The 19,189-nt window shown below is 33.1% G+C and overlaps 1 protein-coding gene across 3 annotated transcripts; it reads left to right on the top strand.

Annotated features, from left to right (window-relative positions):
• Positions 1–2,776: 2,776 nt before the first annotated feature.
• LOC111436190 (serine/threonine protein phosphatase 2A regulatory subunit B''beta-like) lies at positions 2,777–13,139 on the top strand. Of its 3 annotated transcripts, none has more exons than XM_023073912.1 (14): positions 2,778–3,033; positions 3,162–3,339; positions 3,603–3,845; positions 4,021–4,126; positions 4,192–4,291; positions 7,120–7,225; positions 7,544–7,634; positions 9,785–9,926; positions 10,669–10,816; positions 10,998–11,107; positions 11,519–11,675; positions 11,854–11,979; positions 12,060–12,209; positions 12,540–13,139. In XM_023073912.1, the coding sequence occupies exons 2-13, from the start codon at positions 3,190–3,192 to the stop codon at positions 12,198–12,200; spliced, it is 1,620 nt and encodes a 539-aa protein (XP_022929680.1). In that variant the 5' UTR covers positions 2,778–3,033; positions 3,162–3,189; the 3' UTR covers positions 12,201–12,209; positions 12,540–13,139. The 3 variants fall into 3 exon arrangements, with proteins under 3 accessions (XP_022929681.1, XP_022929680.1, XP_022929679.1); XM_023073911.1 differs by having other exon boundaries at positions 3,105–3,339; XM_023073913.1 differs by having other exon boundaries at positions 2,777–3,339; positions 12,060–12,200.
• Positions 13,140–19,189: the final 6,050 nt, after the last annotated feature.

The raw sequence follows: 19,189 nt of genomic DNA, 5'->3' as shown, positions 1-19,189 counted from the left end.
ATCCACCAAATAAAAAGTCAATTTGACAGATAACTTATCATTCAAGTGCAATTTATAGTAACTTCATCCGCTACTTCAACGGTGCAAATATTCATTTTTTAAGCTCCAAATAGTCATTCCTCAATCGAATAAGCTTGTAACACATGAAATAGTGATTGAACCGAGCCTATTTAATTTTGTAGATGAAGAATGAATACTTGTTGAATCTTCTTGGCCTTGGATCGAGTAATAGGTCCAGTTGGAACACCATAATCCTTATCACCATCATAGGGTTGGTCTCCTCTAGGCATCACCATCATTGGGGTGGCCTCCACTAGGCACGTGTCGTCATACATAAGACAAGTCTTCCGACTCAGCCGATAGTAAGGCCACTTACCTGGTTGGCTTAGACCGAATCTACTACAACTCCTTGATGCTAGCTTAACGTTGCTTTCTGAAATTTAATTCAATCTAAGGAGTCCAACAATCAAAAATTAAAATTCTACTCGGCAAATTGACTCACCTATTTTTGCATAAAAATAATTTAAACTTACTCCTAATAATTTAATTACCTAATTTTCCATTAAATAATTTAAACTGGCCAAGTCTAATGTCATACTAACCTTGAACGCTTTCAAAAAATTGAAACTATGAGAAAAGGGTCCGAGCATATTAAACTCAAGTCGAATTAGCCAAAATGCTAGTCTTAAGCCATCAGAAGATGTATTCTCCGACTAGCTCGAACCATTCAAGTGGGATGACAAAATGAAGTGAGGGACCTAACTCCTCACTATTCAACTTAGGCAATCCCGGACAATTTTCCTTCCTTTTAATTTTTTTTGGGTTACTATATTCTCTCTCCCTCTTGCGACTCTTATGAATAGACTCTTATTTTGTTTGCTTTTAGCCTTTATTATTTTTTAGTTATCGTCCAAAATTCGAAGCCTAAAAAATCAGGTCATGACTGTTTAATTCTAACATACTAAACATTTAACGCCTCGTTTATTAAAGGGCGAATGAGAATCAAGAAATGAGAATGTTAGGACTCGTCTACCTCGAAAAAAAAAAAAAAGAAAGACAATCTCATTCCTTTCATAAGACCTCATCAATTTCATACATATTCCTCATTCAATGTGTCTCACTATGTTTTCATTAATAATTTTCATTCTTATTATTTATCTCACATCTAATAAATGAGACCCACCATCTTTAATTAATTATTTAGATTCTTTTTCTCTTATTTAAAACTACTAGCAAATTTTCCTCTCATTAAAAGCATATTTATAGATTCATTTATTACACCTAAATTAAAATTTTATATTTAATTTTTTTAAAAAAAATGATCTATATTTAAAATTATTCCAACAATATCTTTTTTATTAAAAATAAATGATGAGAATCAACGTGACAATTGAGGTGTGAAAATTAAAAGTCATACAATACAAATAAACAAGACCATTGGTACCATTCAGTTTATTTTATAATACATCGTCAAAATAATTACTCTTCGAGTATTTTTTAAATAAATTTTAAAATTTAAAGATAAAAATAACCAATTTTATAAGTCTAATGGCATATTTGAAATATTCTCTTAAGTTGGAGAGTATTTTGTATAATTTAAATAATTAAATTGAAATTAAATTAAATTAAAAATTTTTAAAAATTGATTTTATGAGAAATCATTTAAAAGCTGTAATTAAAATTTCAAAAATTATAATAAAATGATTATCTCATTTCCAAAAATTATAGATAATTGAACTAACTCCACTAATTAATATATATATATATATATATATATTTATTTATTTATTTTGTTCCACGTAACTTTGTGTGAGAAACACTCACAATCGAGAAGAGAATACAAGACTTGGTAGAAACTACTACCTCGTCTTGCTTGTGTTTTTTGGGATGATGAATTGAGTAGAGCGGAGGGTATACTGAGAGTATTGGTTGTGATTTCTTGGGATGATAACGAAGGAGAGTGGGAGGATATATCTGTAGTCAATCTATTCCAAAAAAATTTCAATCGTTTTCTATAAAATATCTAAATCATTTTTATATTTTATTCTTAAAATCTTTTAAATCATTTTTCTAAATTTATTTCTAAAATTTTAAATCATTTTCTTAACATAAATATAGTCACTTATACAATAATAATTGAGCTTAACGGTATTGGACAGTGATGATATTTTAATATATATATATATATATATATATATATATATATATATATATATATATATTATTTTATTTATTTTTAGAGTTTGTAATCATAATATTAATATGGCTCGAGAAACCGATCAACTCAAACTATCCAATCAAAATTATTAAGATTCAACTGAGTTTGTTTTTTCTTTATTATTTCGATTTGGGTTGGGTTGAATTTTTGAAAAATAAAAAATTCAATCACTTTGAGCAACCTATAAATGAGGCTATAAATCAATCCAACCCTATTTTAAAGATATTATAAAAATTAAAAATATTTAAAATTTATAACAAATATTAATGATAAATTTGGGACTCGTGAATACTTTATATTTAAATTTTATGGGATTTTAATTATTAACGTAATTAAGAAAAAAAAAAATCCGAAAGGTAAACTAGCACGTGGCAACCGCACGTGATTTGGTATACTGTATTTTGGATGCCTTAAAAACCATGGGGAACCGCGCTTCCTCTTTCCTTTAGCCATTCTCCATTTCTCAGAAAAGTATTGCTTCAGATTGCTGTATCATTATATATACATATACATATATATATATATATGTGTGTGTGTGTGTGCGCGTGTATATATATATATTTTCTCCAATTTTCCATTTTTCCGAGAAAAATCACCCTCTCTCTCTCTCCCACAAGCTTTCCCATCTCCCTGAAATCGCAATCGATCTCTCTCAAACAGTTTTCTCTCGCTTTCCCTCCTTTTCTCGGCCTCCAATCAACCATTTCAATCTTCTTCCACCCTCTTGTTGCCGGACACACCAATCCCACTTTCACTTCCTGAAGATCTGGGACTCTCTTCTGTCCTCTGTAGCACTAAATCTGATCAACAAATTTGTGGGTTGCATTCCTTGTTTAATCTTGATTTGTTGTTCTTCAGGATGCTTTGACATATATTGCCTTTCCAGGGTCGGAATTGGCATCTAGGGTTAAGTGATTGGTGTTGCTGCTTGATATCTGTGCAGTTCATGCGAGAGTCACGCTCTGGTTTCGATGAATATGGAAATCTCTTGCGATGTGGCGTCCTTGGACGCTGAATTGTTGCAGCTGGCGGAGGTCTCTCCTTTGGCGATTAAATCCAATCCTGATTTTGTCGAGAAGCTGTTTGAGCAGTGGCTTTCGCTTCCTGCCACTAATCGCCTGGTACTCCTCGTCTTCTAACCTTCATTTCCTTGCATTACAAAGTTCGTTCAATTGGGGAAATTCTTGAATCATGGATTTTGATATTTCGATGGAAATGCTGCTTTGTGATTTATAAACTTGTGAATTCCAGTTGTTTAAGTCATAGATACTCCAGAACATGTTCTATGTGCCGAAAAGATCATATCCCTAGCTGGAATGTATTCAGTCCTTTGCACGTGTATGGAATGTATTCGAATTCATTGTTTATCTATTGTATCTTGTAGGTCACGTCATTGTTAAACGATGCAAAGGCTGGTGTACCCTTGAATGTGCCTGGAAATTCTTCTAGTCCTCATGCTTCTGCTACCAATTCACTGCCTTCTATATTTCCTGCTGGAAGTGCTCCTCCTTTATCACCGAGAAGTATATCTGGTTCCCCTCGGGTGATGAGACCGAGGGTTGGTCCTTCTATTTTAGGCTCCCCACTGAAAGTGATTAGTGAGCCAATTAAAGAACCAATTCCGCAGGTTAGGTGGCGTGCGTACTTGATTATCTTGTGCTGTTATATTCATCAACAATAAATGCAGAGCTATGGGTCATTTTTATTCGTTTTTTATCTATTAACCTTTAGTCTTATCAGTTGAATTTGATATTATGGAATTATGATGATAGTTTCTAATTGCAAAGCTTTTACTATTACAGTTTTACTTCCAAAATGGACGTCCACCACCAGTTGACCTGAAAGAGCAATGCATGTTCAGGACCAATCAGGCTTTCTATGGACACTTGGATGGGTTACAGATCCATGGTAGGATATCTAAAAAATTACGTCTCATTTCTCCAATGGACACTAACTCTCCTTTTTTATGCCAGAATTTAGGGCAGTTACAAAAGAAATATGCAAGCTGCCATCATTCTTTTCCACTTCTCTTTTCAGAAAGATAGATGTTAATAGCACTGGCATTGTGACAAGGTAGGTTTCTCTTGTTGCTGGAGAACGTTGTTCTAGTATGACGTATGTATTGGACTTTGTTTATGTTTCCTTGTCTCCTTTGTTTTATCAGTAAATATTTTAATTCTGTATTTTTTTTTTCAATGAACTGTTCATGCTACTTAATGCCTGACTTTGCTGCTCAAGATTGTGTTTATCTTTTTTTTCTTTGGTGCGCGTGTGTGTTGGGATAAGGAATGGCTTTGTGTGGAAGAGTGAAAGATTTCAAAGCCAGACCATACAAAAATACGCTGCCTTCAGAAAATTTTATTAATCGATGTTTTGTTATTTCGAATTTCAATTTTTATAGGCCTTCCTTAAATTAAATCCTAATATTGTTTGGTACTCTTTGGATTTAATTATTAGAATCTAGAGCTTCAACCTGTCTTCTTCTTATTATCCCCGTCCATGGATGTGATTGATGTAGGGAGATTAGATAATACTCGTGGAATTTATTCCTTTAAGTCATTTTTAGTCTTTGAAATACTTGGTTTATTCTTAACCTTTGTTCAATGATAAAGATTTGAGATAGACTTCTTGGAGAGAGTTCTCCTTTAGTCCATTAGGCTACACCAGTGATGCTCTTCACAAAAGGCAGCTCCTGAGATGAAAATGTAGTCTTTCCGAATCCTACACCTACCCACAAATGGACATTTAGTAGGTTATATTCCAATTGGTTTTGAATCGATAGGGTGATATTTTGTTACAGTCCAACAATGATTGATAATACTAATCTAGAAGTAGATGAGAGAATCTTCGTATTCTGCGCCCCAATGTAGTTTGAGTAGATTGGCTTATGTTAAAGTCAAGTATATGTGAAATTATAGGACATGTAGATTTTTAAAAAAAAAAATTATTATGTTAGTGGTACGATTATAATTATTAGTTTGTTTGCCAAAGTAGATCTATAGTAACTATGACCAATGAATGATTGTGTAAATCTTGGGCATGGGTGACATGTGACTAGTTTTTCTTAATGAATAACTGAGCTATCATTGAGAAGAAATGAAAGTAAAGTGTCTAGTTTTAGGTTGGGGAGTGGCAAAGAGTGTAGATCTTTTGGAAGATCCAAGGACTTTGGGTTGAACAGAAACCCTTCCCACCCTCTTTCATCACTATTATTTGCTTCGCTTGTTGGATCCAATGTTTAAAAGGCTAAAGGTGGCCTTGAAGCTTTTCTTCTTGAATTGGCGAGGCATAAGTTTCAAGTGTTAAACATAGTAGTCATATTAAAGCAAAAACGAAAACCACCTTTGTCAATTGCCACTTAAACAAAAATTCTAAAAGGATATTTTTAACCTCTCTACAACTATCATTCATAGGATTGACTTATTCTATAAATTGTCTTCAATGCTTTTAAAGTCACATGGGCGAAAGTAGTAATAGTTCGAATTGTCACAACTCAAATTTTTATATTTTGGAAGAATGAGACATTAATATTATTCTTCTCATTACATTAGGTGTAGATATTTTAAACCTCAACGTGTTTTCATAGTGACACAAGCCTCTTATGGTTCAAAGGAGGCGTAACTCTCAAGGTTAAAAAGTTATTGCCTTGCCTCAAGGCATAAGCCTCAGTAACCTTTTAAAACATTGGTCGGATTGGAAGTAAGAGGCTTTTGGTATGTTAGTGCTGGAATGCTTTTAAGTTAGTATTGGAGGCTTGATTCTAGAAGGAATTTTAATGAACTTGAGTTGAAAGAGGTGGTCTAGGTTGAACTATGGGATTTGTTGAGAGGTGTAGCAAATGGAAACAACGTAAGGAATTGAGGACAAGAATGCAAAGCTGCCTGAAGAACTGAAGGAAACAATGTGGCCTTGGATGCTAAACTCCTCTCCAAACTCCAAGTTCCTTAGCTACAAGGTGGCAGCAACGTGGTCCATTATCACTCGATCTGGTTACACATCATACCAAAGTAAGATGGTCCCCTTTTTGTTTTTTTTTTTCTCCTTCTGTTTCGATCATGACAGAAGACTCCCAATAAAACAAAACAAAGCTTGACAAGGGACAAAAGTATTTGATTTGACCTTCCTTCCAAAAAGAAAAAACTGCTAGTCATGGCGGTGCATGATTTTTATGATAATAGCGGCATTGGAGATGATGGAATAGTAATGCAAAGAATGGAAGAGGAAACATCAGGATGAATGAAAGTGTGAGAGAAACTGGCATATTAAGACATGGTTGTATTCGTGGATAGGCGTAATGCACATTTTCATTTCGTTCGAGTTGGTTAAGGAGCTGAGTCTACCTTTGAGTGAAACATTGTCCCAAGAACTCTTCCAACTAGAATCAGTCGTTTTCAAAGTTTTCAGCTTTCTCTCAAGCCACAATCTCCAAAAAAAAAAAAAATCAAGCATAGCGTTGACCAAATTCTTCCAGCTTGACCAAGTAAGGGCTTCCATTAATAAGTTAGAAAACTGCAACATTAATATTCGTTGGTCAGCGGCAGCTCTAGCCAAACGCTTTGAAGAGACTTGACTAACGAGCACAGGAGCATTGGGGAATAGCATAAAGAAATGCAAATGATAATCCTCCTATGTTTTACACAAAATCCATCCTCTGGGAGATGATGCAACGCTTTTTCTTTCCATCCTTTTGATTGAGATGAATACTATGATTTTTAGAGGCCTATTGATTGTCTCGTGATATTAGTTAAAACACACACAAACAAACCTAAACACTTAATGATTAGAAAAAATAAACTTGGTTTCTCTACTTGAAGCATGTGTCTAATATTCTTCTCGAGATTTTTTATCATCATCATTTATAAAAAAAAAAAAAAGAAATGATCATCGTTATTATGTTTCAGGGATGCTTTTATTGAGTATTGGATCAATGGAAACATGTTGACACTGGATATAGCAACCCAAATTTTTAGGATTTTAAAGCAGCCGGATCTCAAGTATCTGACTCAGGTTTCCTTCTATTTTTAATTGTTTCCTTTCTTTTCTTCTTCTTTGAGTCCTGATCATTGTATTGAAAAAATAAATGTCGATTATTATATTTATCAAAATTTTAGTATTCTTTAGACTAATGTTTCTAAGAAAAAAAAGGTATTTTTAGTGTTAATATAGCACCATGAATGACAAGCTGTTTTCTATGAATTACCTTGTGTTATTTCCTACATATTTTATTGTAACCCAAAGATTATATTTAGTAAATGGTTAAATGAAATTGATATCATCTGAAGTAACCACATCTCGGTGAAGTTGAGTATTATGATTTTATGACAGGATGACTTCAAACCTGTGCTTCGAGAACTCTTAGCAACGCACCCAGGGCTAGAATTCCTTCAGAGCACTCCAGAATTTCAGGAAAGATATGGTTGGTGCCTTTGTCTGAATTTTCCTGCTTTAATTTGATGGGTATTCCTGGTTTGCTTTGTATTTTGTTTTTCGTAATAATCATGTTTTTCTTTGGTTAATTTAACTAACTTCTTTCTCTAATTTTTGAGCTATCAAATCTCTTTCATCATGATATTTATATAAAATATAATATATTTGTTTTCCTTACGAACAAAACCAGAACTTTACTGATATATGAAAGGATCACTAGGAAGTTTGTGGGGGAGGATGAGGTCCTCAAAATAGAACAATCTTAATAATTGCTACTTCACATTACAAACAAAATAGAACAAAAGAAAGAGAGCCTACCGACTTAACATTGGAACCTACTTTTTGACAAAGGACAATTTTTTTGCTGATAAAATGAAAAATTGCTGAAGTGACAACTTCCATTAGTACAATATAACTAGTCGAACAATAAAATTCTAAAATATAGTAAAAACTCAAAAACCATTCCATAAGACATAATAAAATTCATTAAACACCCACTACGCTTTCTGCCTTATGACGGATACAACCAACAAAGACAATGACATTGAAGTCTAAAGAATAAGATTACTAAGGAGGTGTGGGCTTCAATTGTGGGGGATAAAACATTTTTTTCGAGAAGGAATTTAAGAGATGAAGAAGAACAGGTTGCTCCTGGATTTATTGAAGACTCGAGCTAATTGGGGAGGTCATTAAAAGAGTTTGGGTACTGGATTATTCAGGACAATTTTCTGTTAGTTCCCTGGTCAGACTTTCAAAAGATTCAGATGAAGCTTTAGAAAGAGGTGTACAGAGCTGTTTGACAGGATGTTGTCCAAAAAAAGTGAAAGCGTTCTTATGGTCAGCTTGTATAGAAACTCTGAATACAGTGGAGAAAAAGTACATGAAAGATGTCCTGCAATGATTCTCTAGTCTCTTAGTGTGTGCTCTGTTTTAATGAATGTGAAAACGTGCATCACTTGTTTTCCTTGTAAGCTCTCAGCTGGAAATTGTGGTCTTTAGCCCTGTAGTTTGGTTTGAATTATGTGTTTCCTTGCTAGTTGAAGGAGAATATGATGTGGCTATTATATGGTACGTTCTTCAAGGGAAAGGTTGAGGTTTTGTGGAATCTTGCTGTAGAGGAAATCTTATGCAATGTATGGGTAGAGAGAAACAGTAGAATCTTGCAGGTATTTCGAAGGAGTGGGGAAGTTTTCTGGTGTGCAAAATCCTCATGGATAGGGCATAGTCCATGATCATGTCATGGGTGAGATTAATAACTTCTTAGTGTACCTTTAAATTGGTTTCAGTTTTGGTTGCCAATGTATATAGCATTCTGAGAAAGCATTGGGAACACCTCCGCAGTTTCCTCTTCTTTGAGAGTGTTTCAACCTTTATAAAAAGAAACCTGACGTTAAAATCATCCAGGCTCAAGGCCCATCAATGCTCTCAATATTACCTCTTTTGGCAATGGTTATTAAATCCGTTGCTCCTCTTTTGAATGTATAGTGTTTTAAAAGGTTGACGGCTGAGAGCTTGATGATATGTAGGATTTGATTCTTAATGTTTCAAAATGGTTTTCCGGTACAAAAGGTTTTGTAATTGAGTAGTTGGAGGCTCTGTAATATTGCTAGACCATTTGTCCATCAGCTATAGTGGGGCCCTTTATTCTTTCCTCTTTGTCTAGTGTTCTTCTTCATTTGCAATGTGGTCGTTTATTTATCTGAAAGAATATGGCACTAGAGTGGGGCCTTTTATTCTCTCCTCTGTCTTGCATTCTTCTTTAGTTGCAATGCAGTTTATTTTTTCTGAAAGCATATGGCACTAGTTTGCCATGGTCTTGCGGTGTAGTTCATCTAGTTGTACAGATTGTTGGCTTTTTGAATTGCATCTGTTGAGTTGACATTAGCATTGTTGGTTAGGCACTGGTGTGCATTGGAATTGACCTTGCAGTCCATGTTAGATGCCTGCTGTTGTAAGCAATTTGAGTTTCAGGCAGGGGCTTGATACTGGGTTCCCTCAAGGCTTCTTGCTATGATAAATCATTGTAAACCTGCTTGATTCTAGATTCTTTTTAAGTTTACCTTTTATCATGAAATTAGACTACAGCACTTTATAATTTGTTGTTCATTTTTTTTAATGAACTTTTATTTTGTAAACCAGCTGAAACAGTAACATATAGGATATATTTCTACATAAATAGAGCTGGAAATGGTCAGCTTTCGCTTAGGGAGCTCAAACGTGGTAATTTGATTGATGCAATGCAACATGCTGATGAAGAAGAGGACATCAACAAAGTTTTGAGGTAGGTTTTTGACTGAAGACTTATTTGTTGTCTTCATGAGTTCAATTCATAAATCAGTCCCAGATCTAACTCCTTTACTCTGCATTATCATTTTCATCTTCCCTTTTATGCTTAACCTCTTTCTTTCTTCTATCGTATCTCCCTCATGGTTTTATCATTCTTTTTTCAGTTTTTGTCAAAAGGAAGCCTTCTTTTTCGTAATTTCTTTTTACTTTTTTATTTTAATCCATCGAAGAGTTCTCCATGAGCTCCCATAAGCGATTGGTTCATGGTGGATTTTCATTCTAGCCGTTCTTGTAACTTCTGAGCTAATACTTAATAAATGGTTTCTTAAAAAGGAGAAAGAAGGTTTTTAGTCTTGCCAGTATCCCCAATAAAGGAGAGTGCAAGAATTTGATGGTGATTCTGCATTGGTTGCAATTCGGGAACTGTATCTCTATTTTGTGCCAGATTTTGTTCGGTCCAACCATCAAAACAGATCCCACTGATATGAATCCCCCTTTTTTCTCTCTCTAGATGCAGACTAAAAAAATGTAAGAGATAGAGGAGATGGCCTAAGGATTTAGTCTTATTTATTATAATGTTGGCATAAGAAGAAAAAGTAGATCATTTTGAACCTCTTAATTATACTTCTTTCTTACATATGTTACTTCCAAATTGGATTTTTATGTTATGATCGTATGTATTCTTACGAAGGTATCCTATTGATTGTCGTTTAATGTGCAATAATTGTTAATTGTAGGTACTTTTCTTATGAGCATTTTTATGTAATATACTGCAAATTTTGGGAGCTGGACACGGACCACGACTTCTTGATTGACAAGGAGAACCTTATCAAATATGGAAATCATGCGCTTACCTACCGTATTGTTGATAGAATATTCTCTCAGGTTTGTGAATCATCTGGGACATTGCTTTGTTAGAACTGATTTAAGTTGATTCCAGGTTTCAGTTTTAAATGGAACTTCCTTAGAATCCCCAAGATTTTATTCCATTTCTATTGCTTTGTTTATTTCATTTATAAAGTGAGTACTGGCATTAACTTCACTAAATGATTTCATGTGATTCTAGGTTCCAAGAAAGTTTACTAGTAAAGTTGAAGGTAGGATGGGATACGAAGATTTTGTTTATTTTATATTGTCTGAGGAAGATAAATCATCTGAGCCTAGCCTTGAGTATTGGTATGTTATGTCCTCATTTTCTCTAATTTTTAAGTGAATATTGGCGTTTCCTGATATTTTTTTACCAGGTCATATAAATTGTTTGTAAGATGGCTCAAGCTTTCAGGCATTATTAGTATCATCATTATCTTTGATGATAAACAATTTTGTTGATGTATGAAATTGTAAAAGAGGGGAAAAAAATTCCAAACCAAAGGAATGACAAAATACTTCTCCAATTGGTAACAAGAGTGTAGGCTCTTTTTAGGCGTCATTGACAAAATACTTGAGAATTAGTCATTATATTATGAGTTGCAGCCGGTATGATTTGTTGTTTATTTACTTTGGTTTGTCTTCTCCAGTTTTCTATTTCTTGACCAAGTTTGTGACAATCAGCCTATTGTGATGATGATGCCTTGTGGTTTTTCCTAGGTTCAAGTGCATAGATTTGGATGGTAATGGAATTTTAACACGGAATGAATTGCAATTCTTTTATGAGGAGCAATTACATCGTATGGAATGCATGGCTCAAGAACCTGTGCTTTTTGAGGATATTTTGTGCCAGATAATTGATATGATTGGACCTGAGGTTCATCTTCTACTCCTTTATTAGTTTTGTTCTCCTGTGTTACGATGTCTGTCCAAAGTTCTCGAAAAATATCATTAAAAGATATCCATTGGTATTATCATCTTTGAAAGGTTCTCCAAAACATTGTGAATTAATAAAGGGTATTGTTTTGCTTTACACAATGTCTTCCTTCTTGCAGAATGAAAGTTATATCACTCTACGGGATCTGAAAGGCTGCAAGCTTTCTGGAAGTGTTTTTAATATTCTTTTTAATCTGAATAAGTTTATGGCCTTTGAAACACGTGATCCATTTCTTATCCGCCAGGTACGTTAGCTTTTATTTTACATGGCCATAGCATTGCGATCGGCTATGCCAGGTGATAATTTTGAGCTTGTGGCTTGCAGGAGCGCGAGAATCCTACTTTGACAGAGTGGGATCGTTTTGCTCATAGAGAATATATTAGGCTTTCAATGGAAGAAGATGTGGAAGATGCCTCTAATGGAAGTGCAGAAGTTTGGGATGAGTCTCTTGAAGCTCCATTCTGAGTGAGTTGGGTAAGCTAGGACAATTATTTCTGTATTAATACCCATTAGTCGAGATTCAGTTCAAATCCTAACGAGGTCGAATAGTTAATTAAGGCTGAACGTGATAATGTCATTTTTGAGGTTGAACATTTTGGACAGAGACGAAACAAGGGATGCTTGATTCTGTTTATGCACCTAATTTTTATGATGCCTCCTTCGATCAATAGCAAAACGGCATGCCATTGGATAGACATGATTGTACGATTACTGTATCGATGAATAGCACGAGTATTACTATTCTCGACGTAGAGAGTTCTTGATAATTCCATTCTGCCTTTCTTTTGTTTTTTTTTTTTTCAGGGAGCTTGAAAAGTAACGTTTTAAAAGTGGCCACCAGATGAAGAAATGTGTACGGTCGGAGCAGTTTCTTAAGAACGAGAATGCAGAGTGGTGCTTTCTCGAACACGAATCGCAGGTCTCCGATCGCTGCTTTGACCAAATGCTCTACTATTTGCGTGGAACATCCCTGTAGATTGTACTGATACAACAACATTCTGTAAGTGTTGTCTGCTTGGCACAGGTCAATAATTCAAGGCCATTTATTATAAACTAATATGCTGCCTTCCCCTTTTTCCCCACCTTCAATTTAAGCCTATTTATATAGAGATAGATATCATCATCATCATCATCATCTAAGCCCCTTTTTTGGTTTGTAATTTTATTCTGTTTCTCAAAATGAAAAAGAAAAAATATATATCCTTTCCCCTAATTGTGACTTGGGTGTGGTTCTGTGATGCTTTTCATTGTATGACTTTTGTTTTGAGTGAATGGGCAGCTCAGTCAGTCAGTCTCTATATCCTTTTTCTGTGTAAGAGCTGGGAATTTTTGTTATTTATGAATATTCATTTCAACTTTTCTCCCTTTTACAAGTTCATGTAATAAAACATTACTCTCATGACATTAAAGAAGCATTAGATAAGCCCTCTTCTTTATCCCGTCTTTGTATCAAGACTTAGTTTTTATCCTCCTCGATCATCCTTTTGTTGACGGATGCTTCTATTACACTCCGTCTCTAGAGGATGAGAATCAACTATATAGCATCTACATCGAGAATTCAAGTATTGTATACGTTATTAGTCTAATCCTTTGTAGGAACTACCCATAATAACGAATTTGCAAAATGAATCTGTTTATCCTGAAAATTTAGAAGCGTTGAGGACCAAAAAAATAGTTAGAGTTACTATTTTCGTTGAAGTTTTGATAAGTTTACGTTAGGTTTAAAAAGTTTAGGAATATTTATTAGATTATTTATGAGTTTTTATTAAATGGCTTTGGAAATGGAAGCAAGGTTGTTTAAATGCTCGGAAGAAATTATTATCTTCCAAGTTGAATCCCTTATTGTTATGGCAATTGATTTTAACTTTTGCAAGTGTTCCTATTGAACAATAAAGCTAACTGAAAAGCATAAATGATTTTTCAATTATTTTTTTTAATATTTTTTCGGGGATTTTTCTAAGCATTTTTTTCTTCTACGAAATTCGACCTCTAAAACTTTAAATGAAATTTCAAAAAATTTGAGCTTGAAAAAAAAAATCGAGATAATTAATTTTCGGTGAAACTTGAGTCATATAATAAATTTTTTAATTTTTGGAATCAAAGTGACTAGAAATACGATTGTCTCACCTACTAAAATTCTATCTATTTTATTATATTCGCATAATAATTTACTTCAAACATATTAGTTATGTTGGTCTTACTTCAAACATATTAGTTATGTTGGTTGTTGCTCGTTTTGTGAAAGTTAGAGACAATTTTATGATCTACGCTATCATGTATTAGAACATGAAGTATTATTATCATGTATTAGAACATGAAGGTGACAATATGATAGATAATTGTCAATTATATAATATTGACTATGATAATCATTGTTGCCCATCAAAGTTGACCTCCATCATAAGTGAGTTTTGATTGTATCCATTACTTATATGGGCAATTGTGACAATAATGTACGTGAGTTCGATCCCGAAGGAGAAACGGTTATAGCTATATAAGTCAAAAAAACCTAACATTTTAGGAACGAAATAATCAAATGGGAGTTAGGAATATGATTTCACAAGATGAATTTTGTTCCTTTTCCGTTTTTAAAAAAATTGTTGATGAGGGATGAATTCACTTAGATACTAAGTCAGTTCTTGAATTTCTACTTCAATGCTTTCTACTGTGATATATGCTCTAAGTGTTTGATGGATGTTATCTTCTTGTTGAGTACGTTTGTATGTTTCTAGGTGATAAATTTTGTGCTCAAGTGGTTGATAGGAATATCTCTCTATTAAGTGTGCATGAATGTTTTAAATATGATCCATGTGCTAGAGCTAAACCGATTTTTCAATTTGACCCAGGATAATACATTTCTAGTAGATTTAGCACCATAGAATTCTAGATGACGATTAGGGGTATAGATCTAAGAGCACCTAGAAGTTGGATTAACCCCAAGGTGTTAGTCACAAACGTCTTTTAAGCTGTCTAGAAAAAAATAATAATAAAAAAATCTAGTAGACATCTACAACAAGAATGACTTAGAACGCCTGATAGGCTTATAATAGTAAGAGCGATGAAACCAAGGTAATATGTGTTACTACTGTGTGTGGAGACGAATCAAGGCTAATGTTGTGATTCCGTAAATAGATCCTGAAGAGGGACTTGAGACCAAATAGGTAACTAGCTCTTCTTTGTGTATAGAAACGGATCAAGGCTAATGCTACGATTTCGTAAACTGGTCTCAAAAAGAGATTTGAGACTACAGAGGTAGTTATTTCAAAGTGGATCAAGGCTGATGTTGCGATTCTATAAACCAATCTCGAAGAGAGATCTCGATTGATGTTGTGATTCCGTAAATCAGTCTTGAAGAGAGATTCAGGACTACACAATAGTTGAATCATGTTGGTTGTTCCTAGAACTTGAAGACCTACATAGAAGCTCAAAATACTTACCGAGTTCCTTGATCCTAAATAAAGCACATAGAGCCCTATTAGGAATTGGACGTGGTGAGAGCTTACAAGTAGATTGCTTACCGAATATTTTTATACTCACCTCTTCCCCCTTCTTTATTCTTTAGGTGGTCACAAGTTACCATAGGTAGTGCTCAAAACTGCGCTGTCACAGAGAGGTGTTGACCTAAGACATAAGTGTAGTCTGTATTTTCACGGGTTATCTTTTGTACACTTTTATATCCCATTCTTGTTCTCCATTTGTAAACAACTTGAACAACGCCGGTTTTCAAGTTTTGGATTTTGGATTAATTTGCGCAAAATTTATTGTATTTTTATTGCTTTTGTTTTACTTTTTTATTTGTGTGCTTTCATCTTACTTTTTTAGTCAAGTTCAGATATTCAACATCTCGAAAATCAAGTCATAATATTTATAGCGCACATTCTTAAGACAAAGATGATCGAGAGTGAAATAATAGAAGGGCAGAAATTAGGGCTGTACATTCAATCCGATAACCCGGACCAACCCAACTCAAATTGTAAGAGTTGGATTTGGTTAGATTAGTATTTCAGGTACGGTTGTGTTCATTTTTCTGAACTTGAACTTAATCGGTTTGGTTTCGAGTTGACCCGAGCCAAATAAAAATATATAAATTATATTAAGAATCTTTTTGTATTAATAAGTTTGCAAGAGTGATGTCTCAGTCGCTCTAAGGACACCCATACCGTAGTTGGATGTCAGGGATATACATTTTTTTTACTATTATTTTGTTTAATTTCTTTTATTTTTTTATTATTATTTTGTTTAATTTTTTTTATATTATTTTATTATTTTTAATTTCTTATTTGGTTTAGTTTAGACACACCTTGCAATTAAAATATTTTATGGTTTTTTTATTTTTGTTATATATAATATCTTTAAACTAATCCTTTTTTATTATTTATTTAATTTGATAAGCTCTTTCTATTTTTTTTTATTAAAACCAATTCTTAAAAAATGTGGTTGAACTGTGTTAATATGTTACCATTTTTTGTTTGTTTGTAAATTTTTAATATATTTTATCTCAGAGTGTATCCAAATAGTTATAAATTGTGGATAAATAAAACTTAAAAAAAAATTTGACATCTAGACAACCCAGCCCGAAAATAGAGACACAATTTATAACTTTTTATTTTTTATGTGAATAATTATAAACTATTTGTTTGTTTGTAAACTTTTAATATATTTTATCTCAGTGTATCCCAATAGTTATAAATTGTGGATAAATAAAATTTTAAAAAAAAATTGACATCTAGACAACCCAACCCGAAAATAGAGACCCAATCCAACCAACCCTAACTTTTGTGTTGGGTCAAAAAAATCTTTCAATCCAACTCAACCCGGAACATGTACACCGCTAGCAAAAATCCCTTATAACGTTAAATATATATATATATATTTTAACGTTAATTAGTCTCTTATTTTGACATGCCTCAAAATTATTGCCCATTTGCTTAGAAAGGAAGTGAAGATTAGTGAGAGTAATTATGGTTAATAAATAATGTCCCCTCACTAACAATGTTCAAATCATCATAATTTACTGGGATTTGCACAGTATTTTGGAGGCTGCAAACCAATGGTTTTTTACCACTTTACCCTTCAATTTTCTCCGCAAACAAAATTTGAATTTTATAACCTAAAAACTTACTTTTTACCACTCATTAATCTTTCAAATCATTCAATCCATCCCTTTCTCCTCTTTTTAGATAAATGGACTTAAAAGCTTCAATAATGGTGAAATGTCTTGCATTAAATTTAATTTTACTGATGTGGACGACTCAACTTTCACCTGAATGTTTGTAACGGTCCAAGTCCACCGCTAGTAGATATTTGTCATCTTTTGACGTCATTGCTTTAAAACGTGTCTACTGAGGAAGGTTTCCACACCCTTATAAAAAATATGTCGTTCTCCCCTCAACCAATTTCGGATTGTGGGCTCTCACAATTTACATTGTTCTTCGTATAATTGTTTCGATGTCACGTACATGATCAAAACATTATCAAAATTAAGGATGTTCGTGACTTGGGTTAGATAAGGTTAAGAGACTCAATTCAATTGTTCTTAGTTTTAATTTTTTTTAAACCCAAACCACCCTTATTAAATAATTAACTCAATCTAATTTAATTTTAATTTTTTTTTTTTTGAGTTGGTTGATTCATTTATTCAAATTTTTATTTTTAATAAAAGTAAAATGGTGGTTTATAAAACATCTATTTACACTTTTACCATCATTTAATTAAAATTTGCAACTCAATTTTGAATATATATTTTGAAAAGTTTTAAATAGTTAAAAATTATTTTAAAAAATGGCGGGAGACTAAACAACTAAAAATAATTATTAAATTAATAAATATGGTAAGCAAAAATGTATATTTTAAAATTAATAATAAATTCGAGTTAGTTTGGTTTAACTCAATCTAGTTTTAGTGGAATCCATAAACTAACTCAATTTGTAAAACATTCATTTATTTGAACCCAACCCAACCCAAACAAGGTTAGTAATCACGACTCTCTAGAACTAGTACTGAGGGGAGTGTTAAAATATCATTACTAGCCCAATAAAGTTAAGCCGACCCATTGTATCAGTAATTTTATTTATGTTAAGAAAATGATGTAGGGATTTTAGGAACAAATTCAGTGGAATGATTCAGATATTTTTTTTTTAAAAAAAATGTTGAGAAATTTTAGGAATAGATGGTCTACTATCTACCTCTACAGCTCGATCCTACTTAGTTTATCATCCCAAGAAACCCCCAGCAATACAAAGTAGTAGTTCTTCTCGATTGGTCTTAATAAGGTGTACGAGTGTTTCCCCACAGACAAGTGTGTTCAATAAACAATATGGGTCAAATTGGGAAGATTCGATTTTTGAGTCATCGAATCTTTTGAATACTCCTAATCAAAACAGCTAAATAATCTGATGACGCTGAGAATTTGAATTTTATTCTTTCAATATATTAAAGTATAACTTAATGAGTTCATCCGTCAAGAAAAAGAAAAGACACGAGTAATCCGCATACAAAAGAGAGGAAAAGGCAAAAAGAGAATAAGAAGTAAGGCAAAATGGGGAGCAAACTCAAAGTGATTACGAATTGAAAAGCAAAAAAGGAGGGGACAAGGTGTGGGCATATTTGTTGATAACAATGAAATGGGATGGGCCTCACCATTGCATAAAACACCAACAATACACCAAAACTTTATTTGTTTCCTTCTTTTGTTACCCTAAAGGGGTGAAACCAATACCTTTTTTTATCCTTCAAAAACATTTTCTTTTTCATAATGTTTCGTTTTTACCGTCATTTTTTTTTTTTGTTGGAGGATGAAAGTCACAGGTCAGTTAATTTAGGGAATGATCATGAGTTTATAATCAAATAATACTCTTCTATTGGCTTGAGGCCTTTTGGGAAAGTTTAGAGCAAAGTCATGAGAGCTTATGCTTAAAGTGGACAATATTATACTATTGTGTAGAGTTGTGTTTATTTAACATGGTATCAGAGTCATGACCTAAACTTAGTCGTTCCAATAGATTGGTAAATCATCAAATGTCGAATAAAGGACTCCAAATGAAAAGGAGTCGAGACTCCTCAAAGGCATAGTAAAAAATGACTAAGATTAAAAAAAAAAAAAAGGAGTCGAGTCTCGATTAAGGGGACGTACTTTATTCGAGGGGAGGTGTTGGATGATGAAAGTCCCACATCGACTAATTTAGGGAATGATCATGAGTTTATAATCAAAGAATACGCTCAACATGGACAATATCATAAAAAAGAAAAGAAAACTTTATTTATAATAAATAAATCAAATTGGGAGAAAAAATATTATGGGTTTATAATAAATAAATCAAATTATTAAATAAATGTGATTTTTTTAATTCTACAAAAAAAGAAAACTAGTCGAGCCTCAATTGGGAGAAAAAATATTAGTTTATAATAAATAAATCAAATTTTTTTTAAATTCTACAAAAAAAAAAAAAAAAGGA

The sequence above is a fragment of the Cucurbita moschata genome, unplaced genomic scaffold, assembly GCF_002738365.1.
Source record: "Cucurbita moschata cultivar Rifu unplaced genomic scaffold, Cmos_1.0 Cmo_Scf00052, whole genome shotgun sequence".
Classification (NCBI taxonomy): Eukaryota; Viridiplantae; Streptophyta; class Magnoliopsida; order Cucurbitales; family Cucurbitaceae; genus Cucurbita; species Cucurbita moschata.
This window is presented reverse-complemented; position numbering and strand designations above follow the sequence as displayed.

Coding starts and splice junctions, on each gene's coding strand:
- LOC111436190 (XM_023073913.1), top strand. CDS start 3,190: ATGAATATGGAAATCTCTTGCGATGTGGCGTCCTTGGACGCTGAATTG. Junction 3,340..3,602: donor TTCCTGCCACTAATCGCCTG/GTACTCCTCGTC, acceptor TGTATCTTGTAG/GTCACGTCATTGTTAAACGA. Junction 11,108..11,518: donor GAGCCTAGCCTTGAGTATTG/GTATGTTATGTC, acceptor GGTTTTTCCTAG/GTTCAAGTGCATAGATTTGG.